Source organism: Brachionichthys hirsutus, chromosome 22, assembly GCF_040956055.1.
Source record: "Brachionichthys hirsutus isolate HB-005 chromosome 22, CSIRO-AGI_Bhir_v1, whole genome shotgun sequence".
NCBI classification, from domain to species: domain Eukaryota; kingdom Metazoa; phylum Chordata; class Actinopteri; order Lophiiformes; family Brachionichthyidae; genus Brachionichthys; species Brachionichthys hirsutus.
The window spans coordinates 2,773,807-2,789,296 of NC_090918.1; the positions used below are offsets into that span (position 1 = coordinate 2,773,807).

General features: G+C 47.2%; 1 protein-coding gene across 1 annotated transcript; it reads left to right on the top strand.

Annotated features, from left to right (window-relative positions):
- Positions 1-3,244: 3,244 nt before the first annotated feature.
- Positions 3,245-14,613, top strand: caprin2 (caprin family member 2). The gene is given in 22 exon segments (XM_068755486.1): positions 3,245-3,352; positions 4,038-4,262; positions 4,343-4,405; positions 4,487-4,573; positions 5,407-5,645; positions 6,120-6,202; positions 6,861-6,971; positions 7,172-7,209; positions 7,284-7,511; positions 7,926-7,967; positions 8,048-8,176; positions 8,259-8,343; positions 8,971-9,020; positions 9,102-9,182; positions 9,257-9,361; positions 9,442-9,573; positions 10,929-11,067; positions 11,145-11,277; positions 11,279-11,301; positions 12,305-12,366; positions 12,651-12,702; positions 13,733-14,613. Coding segments are annotated over 22 exon segments (2,790 nt in total). The 3' UTR covers positions 14,308-14,613.
- The last annotated feature ends 877 nt before the right edge of the window (positions 14,614-15,490 follow it).

Sequence of the window (15,490 nt, forward strand, 5' to 3'; positions counted from 1 at the left end):
TTGCGAATCTGCCAGCTGGATTTTGGGACTACATGCAACGTGATTGTCTTGATATGTAGTGTAACTATTTATTATGTGACCAGCAGAGGGCGTGGTATGCCGCCTCATGGCGGTTAGCAGGAGCTGACGTAGCATTGCCAGTTTCCCCTTTGTGCCTTGTTTCAAGCCCGGATAAATGCAGACGGTTGCATCGGGAATGGCATCCGGCGTAAAAATGTGGCAAAATCTAACACGCAAATCTATGTAAAGCAGGAGAGGGCGTGGTGACATCTATGCTCGAGCACAAAGAAGACGTACGGAAGGTGAACTTGGGATGGTTTCGAACCACTACCACATTAAAGTTTGAGCGCAAGCTCCTTTGTTCGTTATATGACGTCTCGTCATTTTAAGATGAACAACACGTTACCAGGAGTGAAATCCAACTCGAGCATAATAGACCAGGGCAGCGCTACGGGTTTGTCCAAGCAGCAACTTATTGAGTCATATGCAGATGTGTTACTTAACTGATCCTGTCCAGTCGCTCCCTGTGGAAGTCCACTTTGAGCTGAATAGCTCAATAACCCCTCTCCAAGCCTTCCCCCCCCCCAAATGTTCCTGTAGCCCTTAGAGGTGCAGTCAAGGCCCAGCTGGACAAACACGAGAAAGATGGACATATAACCGACTGAATGGATCAGTAGCATGGAAATGGAAGCTTTTCAGTGTCGACACAGTACAGTGCAGCAATGAAACGAGTCGATGAGTGAGCGTCGGCTGCAGCAAATAAATCGCGCTGCAGCAACTCTTCGAGAAGCTCCAGAAAGCGGCCGGCACGCAGGGCAACACACGCAGGAGAAAGGAACAACATGATGCACTGGGAACGCGAATGAATTTTTTGTGAGTGTGTGAGTTCATGTGCGTGGAAAGTCAGAGAGACATGTCCTTGGATTGTTTTGGTAGACAGATAGGGCATGGGGAAAGGGTGACCAATGACATATTGTGGCAGCGTACGCAAATAAGATTGTGACACTTGCCTGCTTTTTTTTGAAAATGTGCCTTCGGTGTGGGTCACAAAACCATTTTGCAAAGGCATGCATGAAAAAGTCGAAGACCGGATCAGAGAGCGAACGCAGACGATGACCAGATCGACTCAGCTGAGCACATCGGTGCACTGCATGGACATGGTGAAGAATGGTTTGCCACGCGGAAACTAAACAGAGGATTGCAAATCTGCCAGCTGGATTTTGGGACTACATGCAACGTGATTGTCTTGATATGTAGTGTAACTATTTATTATGTGACCAGCAGAGGGCGTGGTATGCCGCCTCATAGCGGTTAGCAGGAGCTAATGTAGCATTGCCAGTTTCCCCTTTGTGCCTTGTTTCAAGCCCGGATAAATGCAGACGGTTGCATCGGGAATGGCGTCCGGCATAAAAATGTGCCAAAATCTAACACGCAAATCTATGTAAAACAGGAGAGGGCGTGGTAACATCTATGCTCGAGCACAAAGAAGACGTACGGAAGGTGAACTTGGGATGGTTTCAAACCGCTACCACATTAAAGTTTGAGTGCAAGCTCCTTTGTTCGTTATATGACGTCTCGTCATTTTAAGATGAACAACACGTGTTACCAGGAGTGAAATCCAACTCGAGTATAACATATAACCCCTGTGTCTGAACCGACTGAATGGATCAGTAGCATGGAAATGGAAAGCTTTTCAGTGTCAACACAGTACAGTGCAGCAATGAAACGAGTCGATGAGTGAGCATCGGCTGCAGCAACTCTTCGAGAAGCTCCAGAAAGCAGCCGGCACACAGGACAACACACGCAGGAGAAAGGAACGACATAATGCACTGGGAATGCGAATGAATTTTTTGTGTGTGTGTGTGATTTCATTTTTTGTGAGTGTGTGAGAGTCCATGTGTGTGGAAAGTCAGAGAGACATGTCCTTGGATTGTTTTGGTAGACAGATAGGACATGGCGTCGTATAGAACTCTCTCAGAGGGAGAGGGGGGGGGGGGGGGCGGACTGGAGACATAATACCGGTAGATCCAATATTCAGCTGAAATAAAAAATTTAGCTTAATCCAAATATACAACTGGTCCTCAGTTATTCCTGATTTCGTGTGCCAAGGCGAGACTTCAGTCCCTCCAACCAGAACTGGTTTAAATCATATCTCTTTGAAAGAACCTTTGTGGTCACCATAGACAACTTTTCTTCTTCAGCAGCACACATCTTCTGCGAACTCTTCCGGATGGCGCCTCCTACGGTCGCCCATGTGCTCTCGTGCGCTCTGTGTTGTTTGTTTTTTCACGTTAATTGTGCGTCTGCGTGCTCTTACACCCGTGAAGAGCTACTTTAGATCAACGACTCCCACGGACCGTTTACCTGTTTTATTAGTTTCAGCTGCAGAATTAGTCCATGTTTTGGCCAAATGAGCGAGACGCCGGAGAAGAGGGAAGCGTGCTGGCGTTATCGTCCACCTCCGGGGATCTTGCACGCCCTCGCCTGGAATATTTCGAGAGATGGACGACCTGAAATAAAATAAATGTTTCAAAAGAAGTTGAGACGCGGAGGGCACCTGCTTGATGCTGAGTGGAAGGAGCAGGTGCTCCAGCACCCCCTGGAGTCTATCTGCGCCACTGCGTCACACTCAGGTTTGGTTCGTTTCCTCAGAACAGTACAAAAGCTCTGGACTTCTCAACCGGCAACAGGCTGCAGGTTTGGGTGGCTCTTCAAGAGAAGCCCCTTAAAACTCTAAACCTTCAAATCTACTGAAACTATTCCGTTCTTACATTGTGTATTATTGCAGTACTTCTAAAATACACGTGTCAAACATGTTAGATCTCTGGTGTTCTTCTTCATTCTATTATTATAAGTAAATTAATTTCCACTCAGGGCGGACCGTTTATTGTCCACTTTTTGGTAGCAGTGACAAGAGATTCTAATCCAATTTATCCAGATGAAATTTAATCTGAAATTTGTTGTCAAGTTACGAAATCCGCAGGATTTTCTCCGTCTATGACGTCAGAGCCGGCAAACGAATTATTAAAATTGCTCTAGATTGATATAAACGCTCACGTTCAAAGTTGTCATTCTGCAATCGATTTTTCCCGACATTCTGTCTACACTGAACGCACCACTATTTAAGAACATAATCTTAATTTGGACATCGGATCTCTCGCAGCTCCTCTTGATTGGGGCCACCGGGCCCGGATGTGGTCCCGGAGGACCGGTCGGTGGATCTTACCGGAGAGTATATAAAGGTATGCGCCGGTGCTGGCGCGGCCTCTGCGAAGCGGAACATCCCGGTCTTTCGGTGCGGGACCTTTCTGGTGTCCAGCGGCTCGCCTGGAGGATCGAACGCGGAAACGAGGTGGGTCAGCTGCTGCTTTCGGGGACGCGCGCTCCGGTGTTTAAACTTTAAACGACGCCGTCTTTTCGTTCGAATGTAGCGCGAAAAGATCTCTGTAAATGCCCTGTCACTGAACTGGCTGCTGCCGAACTGGGCCGAACCCTGACCGAACCGGGACCGAACCTGAACCGAACCCGGACCGAACCTGGACCGAACCTGGACCGAACCCGGACCGAACCTGAACCGAACCTGGACCGAACCCTGGCCGAACCTGTGCCGAACCGGGAAGAACCTGGGCCGAACCTGGACCGAACCTCGGCATCATTCTGCACTGAAACTCATCTCCTGCCAGAATTTAAAAGCGCACACCTGTTTTTTTTTAAAAAATTCACTACAATTCTCTACCAGTTTTTCTCTTTCTAATGTTATTTTGCATAAATTGAGTAATTTAATATTGGTTTTATTTTTATTTGTATTGCGAGAATTGTACTGTTAAATGTCGATGATTTATGTACGAAGAACTTTCAACGGAAACAAGACCGCAAGGGCTTTTTTGAAATGCTCCTCTCGGACAGGATGTTTGACTTTATTCGTACTGTAATACATTCTACTGTGTGACTGTACTTGTACGCTAACATTCTATCTAATAAATATATCCATCATCATATAATAAATATATATTCATTGCTATTCTCACCCTGTGGAGGTCAAAATGGTGCAGCTGTCTCCTCTCCCCACCCTGGATGTCACCAATGGACCTGAGACTTCAGAGGAGGAGGCGAAAGAGAAGCGGGAGGGCTTTGTGACGGATAGTCTGAGTGAATTTCAGCTCAGTCTGGAGACCTCCATTGCCTACCATGGCTATGACAACTACATAGAAGATGGTCTCATTTGCCTCAAAAACAAAGTCCGCAACTTGGAGAAAAAGAAGGTAATGAAGACAAAATAATGGGTATAAAGGATGGCTAATTGGAGACTGGCACCTGGATGCTGTGTCTTTTGTGCTCACAGCTGAAACTGGAATGCTACAAGAAGAGGCTGAACAAGGGCGAGGCACTAAACAAGGATCAGATGGTAAGACTTGGCCATGTAACGGAAGCAAAGCCGTGAAGTCAATTGAGTAAAGGCGGTAAGGCTTGTTTCTTTGTCCACCAGATAGCCGTGGAAAGGTATGAGGAGGTGTTTCACAACCTGGTATTTGCTCAGGAGCTGCGCAAAACTCTGGACGCTTTGACTCAGACAGTAAGTCTGTGATCGGTCTGACTTCTAGACTTCAGCTGCTTTTTGTGAGGCCCAGTTGTAATAATTTGTATAATGATGTCTACACCAGACATCTTGATTACCTTTTTGAGGGCACGACGCTCTGGAGGCCGTACTTGTACACGCTTTGAGCTGCTAACGGGTCATATTAGATAGTCACGTTTAAATAATCAGGCCACATTTGATAGACTAGCTGAATTTCAGGCTGGATGAAGAAGGGCTGTTACTTGGTATTTGTCACGTAGTCTGTAAGGAGCTACAGGACAAATGTCATACCGAGACAGAGGCTGATGATGGTATTACCGTAGTAGGATTTGTACATTCGCTGCTGATTTGTACTCAGACTGTGCTTGTAGTTACTAAACTGATTTTACTTCATTTTATTCCAGTTATCCAGGTTGACTTAAAGAGGAGAAACGGCTCCCCGCTTCTTCTTCTAGGTTGTTTAAGTTTTGTGAAGAATGCGTAACATCACATGACAAGAGTGCCTGTACTTATGAATTTAGTTTTGATTGCTCATTTTCATTTTTCATTTTATTCATATGCACAATAATAAACACAAACAAAACATTACAAAGGCAAATAATAGTGCAGGAGAGGAAAATAAGCCGAAGGGCTTGTATAAAAATCCTCCCCTGAAGTTCAAATTAACTAAACAAAATCAATCAATATATATATGTATAAAACGAAAAAAGGAGGTTAAATACAAGCTGAAAAGGAAAAGATACACAGAAAAACCCAGCAAACGAACAGAGTAAAATAGAGAAAATAAAGTAAAATAAAAAATTGCTCCTTGATTCGTCCCTTTGGTGCAGTTGCTGACTGCCCAGAAGAAGGCAGCAAAGAAGGAACAGGTGGAAAAGCTGGCCACAGAGAAGAGGCGTCTGAGCGCTGTGCTCCAGGTTCAGCACCTCCTCCACCGCCTGCAGCAGGACCACGTCAGGGAAGACCTCCTGGCGGGTCATAACCACGCTCCGCGCAGCACAGCTCAGCAGCTGCACTGCCTGAGTCAGCTCGCCGCCCTGCTGGGGGTTAAGAGGGAAAACAGGCTGGGGTGAGTCATCAAAGCATTCCCAATGTCAGTGCGGGTAAACTGTGGAAACGAATAAGGATAGATTCCATCACCACGTCTGCTGAGCTGATGTGCTCATCAAAATGTAGTTCTCTAAATACTATGGGAGGCGGCTTCTCTGACACGAACGGCCCACAGCAGCACTGAGCTTGCTCCAGCTAGTCTCTTTTGACTAGTTGGAGCAAATTAAAAAAGGACAGTCTGGACCTGCTCTATTTGATCGTGCCCCGAGGAAATGTTGGTCATGTACAAAACAGACTTGTGAAGTACAATGTAAAGGTGGGGCTTGCCGTGAAATCGCTGTCTGGACGGGCGTCGTTCCATGACACCAAGACTGACGACAAACCAACGTCCTAAAACTTAGTCCTTCACTAACTCGACTTTAATTTCACAATGCGCAGATCCTTTTTGTGCAGCGTAGAGCTTTTAAAGTCTTGTTTTCATCATCTGTCGTAGTTTGGAGCAGCAAATGGAGCAAGCCGCTCTGGTCTACATGGACCTGTTGGAGGGGAAGGACAAGCCGGTGGCTGGGACCACATGTAAGTAGATTATATACAACATACAACATCGGAGGTTCTTCACCTGCACTTTGACATTTCTGAAAGCCCGTTGTAACGGCGAATTGTCATTAAACCAGTGTCTCTAAGGGAGGACCAGCTGCAGCGTCGTTGTCTTCCGTGGAGGGTCTACATGGTTGGCTGGTTTATTGGAACCCATTACATTTGGTGCAATACATTTAGTATTTAAAAAAAATACTCTCAACCAATTACCACAGACGTTTGTGGTGGGTTGGGACAAGACAAGATAAATAATGATATGCACTGATCAAAACTACAGTCTGCTCGGTCCAGGAATGGATTGTACTTGTATGTCAAGGTGTTATAGTACAGAAATAAGTACGATTTATTGTGTTTTTGTGCATAGTTAAGATGATTCTGCAAAGGCAAAGTGAAAATGGTCTTAAAGACGTCATTAATTTCTCTCGGCTTCACTGTGAAGATTCTTTTCTTCTTGGCTGTGGTCTTGAAGGACGGTTATGGCTTGATTATACCTGATATCAGTGCCCCCCCCATCCAGGTGGATGTTCTATCCTATCCGTTACAGCCAATGCCGTTTGAATGTGTAAAGCATGAGACATCAACTTGAGCGGCTGAGGTCTGTGCCGTAATGCAGACCTGAAGTGATTTCTTGTTCCAGTTAAACGGCTGAAAGAGGAGCTCACAAGGCTGTTGAACTGCGAGTACTTCAGCCGTTTCCCACCCTCGCCCAACAAGGGCCCCCCAGTGCTGCGTTCAAGCAAGCCAAACGGTGAGATACTGCTTCCGTGAATACTGTGACTCATCACGAGATTACAGCTTCAATCTCTTCAACTCAGTCTGTGTCCATATTTAAATCTTTTTTTTTTTTTTTTTCTGCTTTCTATTGGATAACTAGTCACAGGAAACTTACTCCTAGAACTGAAATGTTGACTAACGGCTCCGTGTTTCTGGTTTTCTCGCCCCTGTAAGGCACGTCGAGGTCTAAACTAAGCGAAGTGTCTCAGGAGGTAAGCCGGCTCGGCCGTGCTTCGGGGTTGTGGTTGCACACTCCAGATGCGCTGATGGCACTGTGATGTGGCAGTTCTTCAACAGCGTGTACCTGACTGACCCAGCAACCGCTGCCGCCCGGAACTGGAAGGAGGACTTCCAGGCCACGAGGGAGAGGGAGCCTCCTGACTGCTGGGATGGGGAGTTATCAGATGCTGCCCCCAGGCCCTCGGCTGCCGTCCACACGACATGGAAGGGAGCTGCAACTTTAATCCCAAAAGGCCAAATCGCTACCAAGAAACGGGCCGCTGACGGCAAAGAGGTGCTGTATCATCAGATTCTGGGAGTTCGGTTTGCACGATCTTAAACCTCCTCTTGAATCGAGCGCGAGGAAATCGGCTTGAAGCTACCAAAGTGGACGATATAATGGTTTATAACATATTTTTGTTTAAGACTCCCAACTCATGATTGCTAAATGTTGAGTGGCGCTCAATACCGCAAGTCTCGGGTACAGACTTGTGTAGGCGAGTAAGAAATCTCGCAGGTAAACTAGAGAAGAGGTAGAAAACCAAATGACAACAAGCACCTTAAGGGTAGCAAGGGAATGAACTGACATCATCATCAAAGGTTACGGGCAGTAGCTCTACGGGGAGTCGTGTGTAATTAGTCAAATCTCTGCACAAGATTCTGTCTCATTTCAGACGCATTAATTAATGGTGTCTATTTAACATGACAGAGAAAAGACCGACGAGCCAAAGGAGAGCAATATGTGAAATCGGTGAGCATGAAGTATTTGATTTAAAACTTATTGATCTCTCAAAACGACTTCCAAACCGTCCTTTCCGTGGTTCCATATAGGCGGTGAAAATGGAAATGCCTGTTGAGATGTTCAATTCTCAGTCTGCCTTGCCAAAAGACCCCGCCCTGAGGAAGCGGCACCTGGAGGACCTCATGACAAAGATCCCTGGCTCCTTCAGTTTCATGCAGGTGGGCTTTTCAGCCTGTTACCAACAACCCATAGTTTCTTCTTTAGCTTTTCCAGTGTTCGGATTGCTCCTTACCATTTCAGGATTCTCTCCTGGACGGTGAGCGCTCTCCGTCTAGCGGCCAACCCAGACGGACTGGTCGGCTGCCCGGCTCGCCATCGCCTCTGGGTAAAAGGGAAATGTGTACTCGCAGAACACGAACACAAATAGCTGCAGGAATGGACCTTACTGTTTTAATTACATAGTGACAAGATGCATACATAAACAAATGCATAGCGGTGATCTGGATCAGCACCAGAAGGTTCTAGATTGTTCTTGGTGTCTTTACACACCCACAATGAAAAGTCAAAGTGAATCAGAGTTGATGTGTATTTTTAACTGATCTCTCCATAAATGGGTTTAATGTTAAAATGTAATGTTTATTCTTAATGCCGTTCTGGATCCGGTCCAGATGAAACTGGTTGGTAAGATAGAGACACCCCCCCCCTACATGACTGTTTCAGATTCCATTAACATCAGTCAATAATCAACTGAGATATTGAACACATTTTGAAGCTCCATTGACTGCGACGTTTGCCTTCCAAGTCAAAAAGTAGTTTCTAAATTGTGTTCGTAGACAGATTTGTTGGTGCATCGAGGTGATCTCCAGCCGAGGTTCCGCTGGACATGTTCTAGCTGCTAATTATGAACTCCAGAGGCGTGCGCGTTGCTTTTCCGGAAGGTTTCTTCGGTTCAGTTTTTAAATTGTGAAAACCATTTCTGATCATTTTGTTTTGTTCTCCTCCAAACAACTAGGACACATCGATGCGAGGAGCCCGGGTGACGTTCAGCCCAAACCGCTACATGTAAGCGCCGTTTCTCTGCGCTAAATTACTTGAGTTGGAACGACTGGAACATGTCCTCGCGTCCTCCTCTGTCCCACTCAGTCAACCCCACTGCCTGCCAGGCTAACTAATGGTGATCAGTGTCTCGAGACCCTTGACCTTTCCTCAAAAGCCCTCCTTCATGTAAGGTGCAGTACTTTTGGCTTGTGGTGCGATGGCGTGACCTTTCTGTGGTTAAAGTCCTCGTGTCTCCGCAGGAACCGCTGCAACTGGCAGACAGGAAGACGTTTACTCCACCGCCGCTGCGCCACATGGACTCCACCGTCGCCGGTGGCCTGGAGGACGAGAGCCACGGTCACTGTGTAAATCAGCATTTTTGGTAGCACTTGACCAGATGTTTCCATGGCTTAAATATAATCTTGACACTTTTTGTGATCCGCAGACGCCAGTAACTGCATCACCGACGCGCTCCCCCTGTATTGACGTGGCGTCTGCGCCACATCAGGGACAGACTTTCTCTACACCCCCAAATAGGCGAGCTCAGATTTCTGCACAGTTGCAGAATATCCAGTCAGTAAGTGTTCCAAAAGCTTTGTCCTTTGGGTCGTGTGCAGCCGAGGCCTCGACCATCGGCCTGTTGTTTGAATGTCTTTCACAGCAGTGTGACACGAATCACGATGGTCATCGGGGTCTGCAACAACGGGCACGAGTAGCCTTTGGCTAGCTTAGCGACCCCCGTTTAGCATCCCGGCTGAGTCTGGAGGACTCGAGATATTTGTAACCTGCGTGCCACAGGGTGACCACGACTCTCGTGATTTTTAGTTGCAGTGTCCCCTGAAGGAAGTTTTTGCTCATGTTAAAGGGAAAACTGTCATGCTGACGGGTCTATTAGTCGACTCCGGGGAAAGGGTGGTGGCGTGGAGTGAGTTTGTGTTCCGGGACGGCTGTTTTTATTTAATTAAAGGTCACATATTATGAAAAACTCACTTTTCCCATGTTTCTACACTATTATGGCGGTTTTGGGTCCTTATCAACCCAAAAACGGCTAAATAAACCATCCAGTCTATCCTGCGTAGTTTGCGTAGGTCCGGAATCGCATATGAAGTAATCATGGTGACGAGGAAGATGAGCCGAAAGGCGACGCTCTGGGATATACCTGTCGATCTTCGTTCCTACCCTCTCCTGTGTTCACGAGCTCTGGGTACTGACCGAAAGAACAAGGTCGCGGGTACAAGCGGCTGAAATGAGCAGTAACTCGGTTTTGGGAAAACTAGGCTAAAAAAAGATTTTAATCAAAGTGCAGTGGAACATATCAAGGATAGGATGTCATTTCCTGCAATTTTACAAGATTGTAGAGCTGTTTATTGTATAAACTCCGTAATGTGTTCTTATAAAGGGCTAATCATGCTACAGCTGTTCAGTTTCAAAGACCCCCATCTCTAAACAATTCTGTCCTTCAACCAAACTCCTGTTGACCGACGACTTGGTCTACATTTTGTGTGGTCAAAAGTGTACAAAAAAGACCCTGCGATGCGCTGTTGACTCTTTGGGGGGTGTACCCTGCCTCTCGCCCATGGGAAAGCTGGTATAGGCCACACCTGTGTCAGATAATCAGACGTGAAAATGACTGAATAAAAAGATGTTTATGTACGATCCGTGTATACTGTTCACATGTACGTACTCCACGAGGTCGAATTTCTGCTTGGTAACCGTCGGCATGAATGCAGGACCGTGCTTTCTTGCGTCCTCCAGTGGGCGGACGGACTGCACTGAACGCAGGACCTCCTGACTGGCGTGAGCATTCAAAAGGCCTTTATCGACTGTTGAGAAATTGTAGTTGTGCGGTCTGAACCAGCATAGCTAGATCTCGGTTGGGTGTGTATTCTTTATACATACTACTTGAGGCTCCATTTGTTTGTCTCACTGTAGGTCTTGAAGGTGAATTCTTTATCTCAGAAAGGCAAACTAAACTATAAATCAGGCGCAGCAGTTTTATCTGAGCCCGCGTGCATCACTGTCGGCACCCAAACGCCACCTGAGTTTGCGTCCTCGGAAGACCACCAACCAGGTATGCTGATCGTTTGTCGTTTTTACCGTTTTCATTCTGATGAGCTGGAGTCGTTGAGACCAGTTTTGTGTCTGCAGTTTACCAGTCGGAGTGTTCGGTCGCTGGACAGGTGTTTCTGTCTCCAGGACCATCTGGTGTGAGTCAACATGGTCAATCGTACCATACCAGAGGAGCTGGAAGAGGTATGGCACGTGGTGGCAGGGGCCTGGCACAAACCTTCTGGGTGGCATCGAGGTATCTCCTCAGTTTACGTTTTTCTCTGGTGTGTTTTCATCCCTCGTTATTACACGACTTCTCCAAATCCACAAAACGCGTGGATGTGGACCGGTTGGGCGAACGCCCATGAACCCTCGAGCACCTGGTGGAGAGTGTAGAGCCGGTCCGGTGTTCCGCAACCGGGACGAAAACCACATTCTTCCTGAATCTGAGGTTCAACTACTGGTCTAATCATCCTTTTCAGTACTTTTCTGGAAAATGGGACCGCCACCCCGGTCTGCCAATCCAGAGGGACATGGAAATGAGATTGAGGCGATCCTTGAAGTAGTATTTCCATCGGCCGCCGAATGGTTGGCCAGAATTTCTTTGAGGCCGACCAGAGTTTTTGCCTCCATAGCCACTGGGCCATGGTGCACTTGGCCTGCCGGTACCCGTCGGCTGACTCCGGAGTCCCAGAAGTCAATAAGACTCAAGACTCCTCCTTCAGCCTCAAAGCTTCCCTTACTTCTGGTATCCACCACCGGGTTTTGGGGTTCCATCCGCTTCGACAGTGGAGGTGAGGAACAAGGTCCACTCGGACTCCGTGCCCCCAGCCTCCCCCCGGGATCCGGGAGAAGCACTCCTGGTGGTGGGAGTTGAAGACTAAGAAGAAGGCTGTGCTAGAAGTTCCCAACAGGACCATTGCTCCTGCCGCCCCCTACTCCACCGGTGCATCTGACTCGCCACCCTGCCCCTCTTCACCCAATAAATAATAATGCATTGGTTTTCTAGACATCCAAAGACGCTTTACATTGTGCATTCATTCACGCCGCACTTGGTGGTGGTGAAGTTATATCAATTATTACAATGTTGTATGCATCTTCCATTCGTTTAATTGTCATACAATTTTCAGGTTGAGGGATGTTTGAACAAATTCTGGTTATTGCATATAGTGAATTATTCTTCATATTTAAATAACCTAAAGCTTAGGCTGGAAAGCTCCTTTGAGTAGCTCTGAAGTTCACTTGTTTCTACTCCTCAGGAGGGTCCTACCTCCCCCACAGTCAATTTAGGGACTCTGGGCTGCCCCTCTATGCTGCAATAGTAAGTACATTTTTATTTTAAATGGTACATGCTGACGAACATGACTAAAGATCCTTTGATGATTATTGAATGCTCCGGTTTTCACTCCACAACACTTTTGCAGTGGACATTTGAAATATTGTCCTTTTTTTGGACTTGTGTTGTAATTAATCAGTCACCAGTCTCCAGTGTGAAACTGAATCATTGGCTGTTATATTACTTTCTGCAACGGTTTCAAAGTTAATGTTTTAAAGCCACTAAGATTCTTCTGCATATGTTACAAGTAAGCCCCTCTATTTCCTCAGGACTCTGGATACCACCACAGTTATAGACATGGAGGGGGAAGGAACAACTCGGGTAAGAACACAAACTTGGACTCCAAGCACCTGTTTGATGCACAGAACTGTAGCTTGAAGGGGTTTCGTATCGAACTATTACTCTCAAACAAGCTCTACACCGTTACCCTCTTGCTATTGCCTGCATCATTTTCTACAAAGCTATCTACTAGAATCCAAACCAGTGCTTAAGTTGGGACATTTGTTGGCTCAGGTTCTCTGCAATAAAAACAAAATTAAATCAAATTAAAAATTAATCCCCAGGGCAGGTTAGTTTGTTTTGTTCGGTCTTTTTTTTTGGGGGGGGGGGGGGGGGGGACATGAGAAGGAAACCTGCAAGGCTTGAGTCTTGATGCTACTTTGTAGTTTTGTTTTTTACATGTATACATCTTTGCAAGTTCAGAACAGGCCTCCAATTAGCCTCTGTCTGGCTGCTTGCAAGATGCTATTTGAACATGAATTCTAATTGGTTTAGCTGGGGGACCTGCTTGAATTCTAATTGGTGTAGCTGGGGGGACCTGCATGAATTCTAATTGGTGTAGCTGGGGGGACTTGCGTGAATTCTAATTGGTTTAGTTGGGGGGACCTGCGTGAATTCTAATTGGTTTAGCTGGGGGGACCTGCGTGAATTCTAATTGGTTTAGCTGGGGGGACCTGCGTGAATTCTAATTGGTTTAGCTGGGGGGACTTGCGTGAATTCTAATTGGTGTAGCTGGGGGACCTGCGTGAATTCTAATTGGTTTAGCTGGGGGACTTGCATTGTATTTGCACCTAACAAATCACTCAATTTTAGACCTTTGCCGAATATGATGCTCTGCTCCGATTTACTCAATGTAAGCCCGCTAATGGGGGGGGGGGGGGGAAGTGAGTCCAGCCGAACTAGACCAAGTAAGAAACGTCCAGTGCCAATCTTTCTCCATTACTTATTTGTATTTTCCATTCAACGTCAACAGTTTCAGTTTGACTTTTTAAAAGTGTGGCCTTGGGATTGTTGAGACCTCTCTTTGGGTGAACTGCTCCTTTAACGCGGGTTGTGCGTCTCCGCTCCGCAGCAACGTGGAGTGACTCTTCTCAAGTGAGCAGCCCGGACCGAGAAGGAGCCTTTACCATTTTGGACTCGGGTCACGGAGATTCCCTGTCGGCCTCCGCTTCCGAAGTGCCCGTCACTCCCCACGGCCATCATCACCCCGCCCTACTCCCAATGCAGCTCTACCCATATTCCCAGCCGCTGCGAGTGGCATTCACCGCCTCTCGCACCGCCAATTTCGTCCCAGGTAACCTCGACCAGCCTATTGTGTTTGACCAGCTTCACAGCAACCTGGGGGAGATGTATGACATCCACATCGGCCGCTTCAACTGCCCCGTCAATGGCACCTACGTTTTCATATTCCACATCTTGAAGCTCGCCATCAACGTGCCGCTCTACATTAATCTCATGCGTAACGAGGACGTAATGGTGTCGGCGTACGCCAACGACGGCGCCCCGGACCATGAGACGGCGAGCAATCACGCCATCCTTCCTCTTTTCCAAGGGGACCAGGTGTGGCTCCGGCTGCATCGCGGTGCCATCTACGGCAGCACCTGGAAGTACAGCACCTTCTCTGGCTTCCTGCTGTATCAGGACTGAACCCGTTGACTGAACGCTGTACGGGATGAGGGTTGACCTGACACTAGTGTCGTGGTCAGGCTGCAGGCTTTGGACGGTAGACCAGATGTTAAACTACTAATGAATGTCTTGTGATTGCTCGGGACCAGAATTGGAACTGTCCTTGTGTCGCTTCATGCTGGGCTCGGTCTCGCGTCGCTTGAGTCTGTGAATGTCAAGGCGAGGAAGGAGAGACTGCGTTCTTGGTGGTGGGTTTGGTGTTGAACACTAGAAGCCGTATCGATGCACTAACGGACTACTGTGGAGATATGGAACGTGTCCATAATTTGTGTGCCGAAATAAAATATTAGCAGCAAGGTTTGTGTGCTCTGCCTCGTCCTCTTCATCTTCTTCACCACTAGAGTCCTCTTGGAAAAGTCCACCACCATCTGTCCTTCTAGGTTCCTGTCCTGAACACCAAACTCTCCCATCACTTCTTCATCTCCTCTGGTTCCTTCACCAACACGCCCATTGAGGTCTGCTCCAATCACGACTCTCTCACTGCTCTGGATGCTCTGAACCTCTTCATCTAAGTCACTCCAGAACTTCTCCTCCTCCTCTGACTCGCCTCCTACCTGTGGAGCGTAAGAACTTCTCCTCTGACTCACCTCCTACCTGTGGAGCGTAAGAACTTCTCCTTCTCTAACTCGCCTCCTACCTGTGGAGCGTAAGAACTTCTCCTTCTCTAACTCTCCTCCTACCTGTGGAGCGTAAGAACTTCTCCTCTAACTCACCTCCTACCTGTGGAGCGTACCCACTAACAATATTCAACATGACGCCCTCAATCTCCGGCTTCAAACTCATCAGTCTATCCGACACTCGATTCTCCTCTAGAACACTCTGCACCAACTCTCCCTTCAAGATGACCCCTCCTCCATCCCTATTTCCATCTCCTCCATTATGAAACAACTTGAATCCTCCTCCTCAGCTTTGATTGAGCAATTCCACAAATGTTTCCTCTGATCTTAAACGGAAATTGTTATTGACTCTTAGGGATTTATTTTAGTCTTTCTTGGAGCCGGAAGGTTGTCATTTTAAATGACTTCAGTTTTGTGGCATGTCTGTCATCGTTTCTCTTTTCCTACAAGCCCCTGACTGGACGCGCAGAACTCTGTTCCCGCCGTCGGCCAGAAGGGGGCAGCATCTTTTTTCCTGCTGAGCCCTG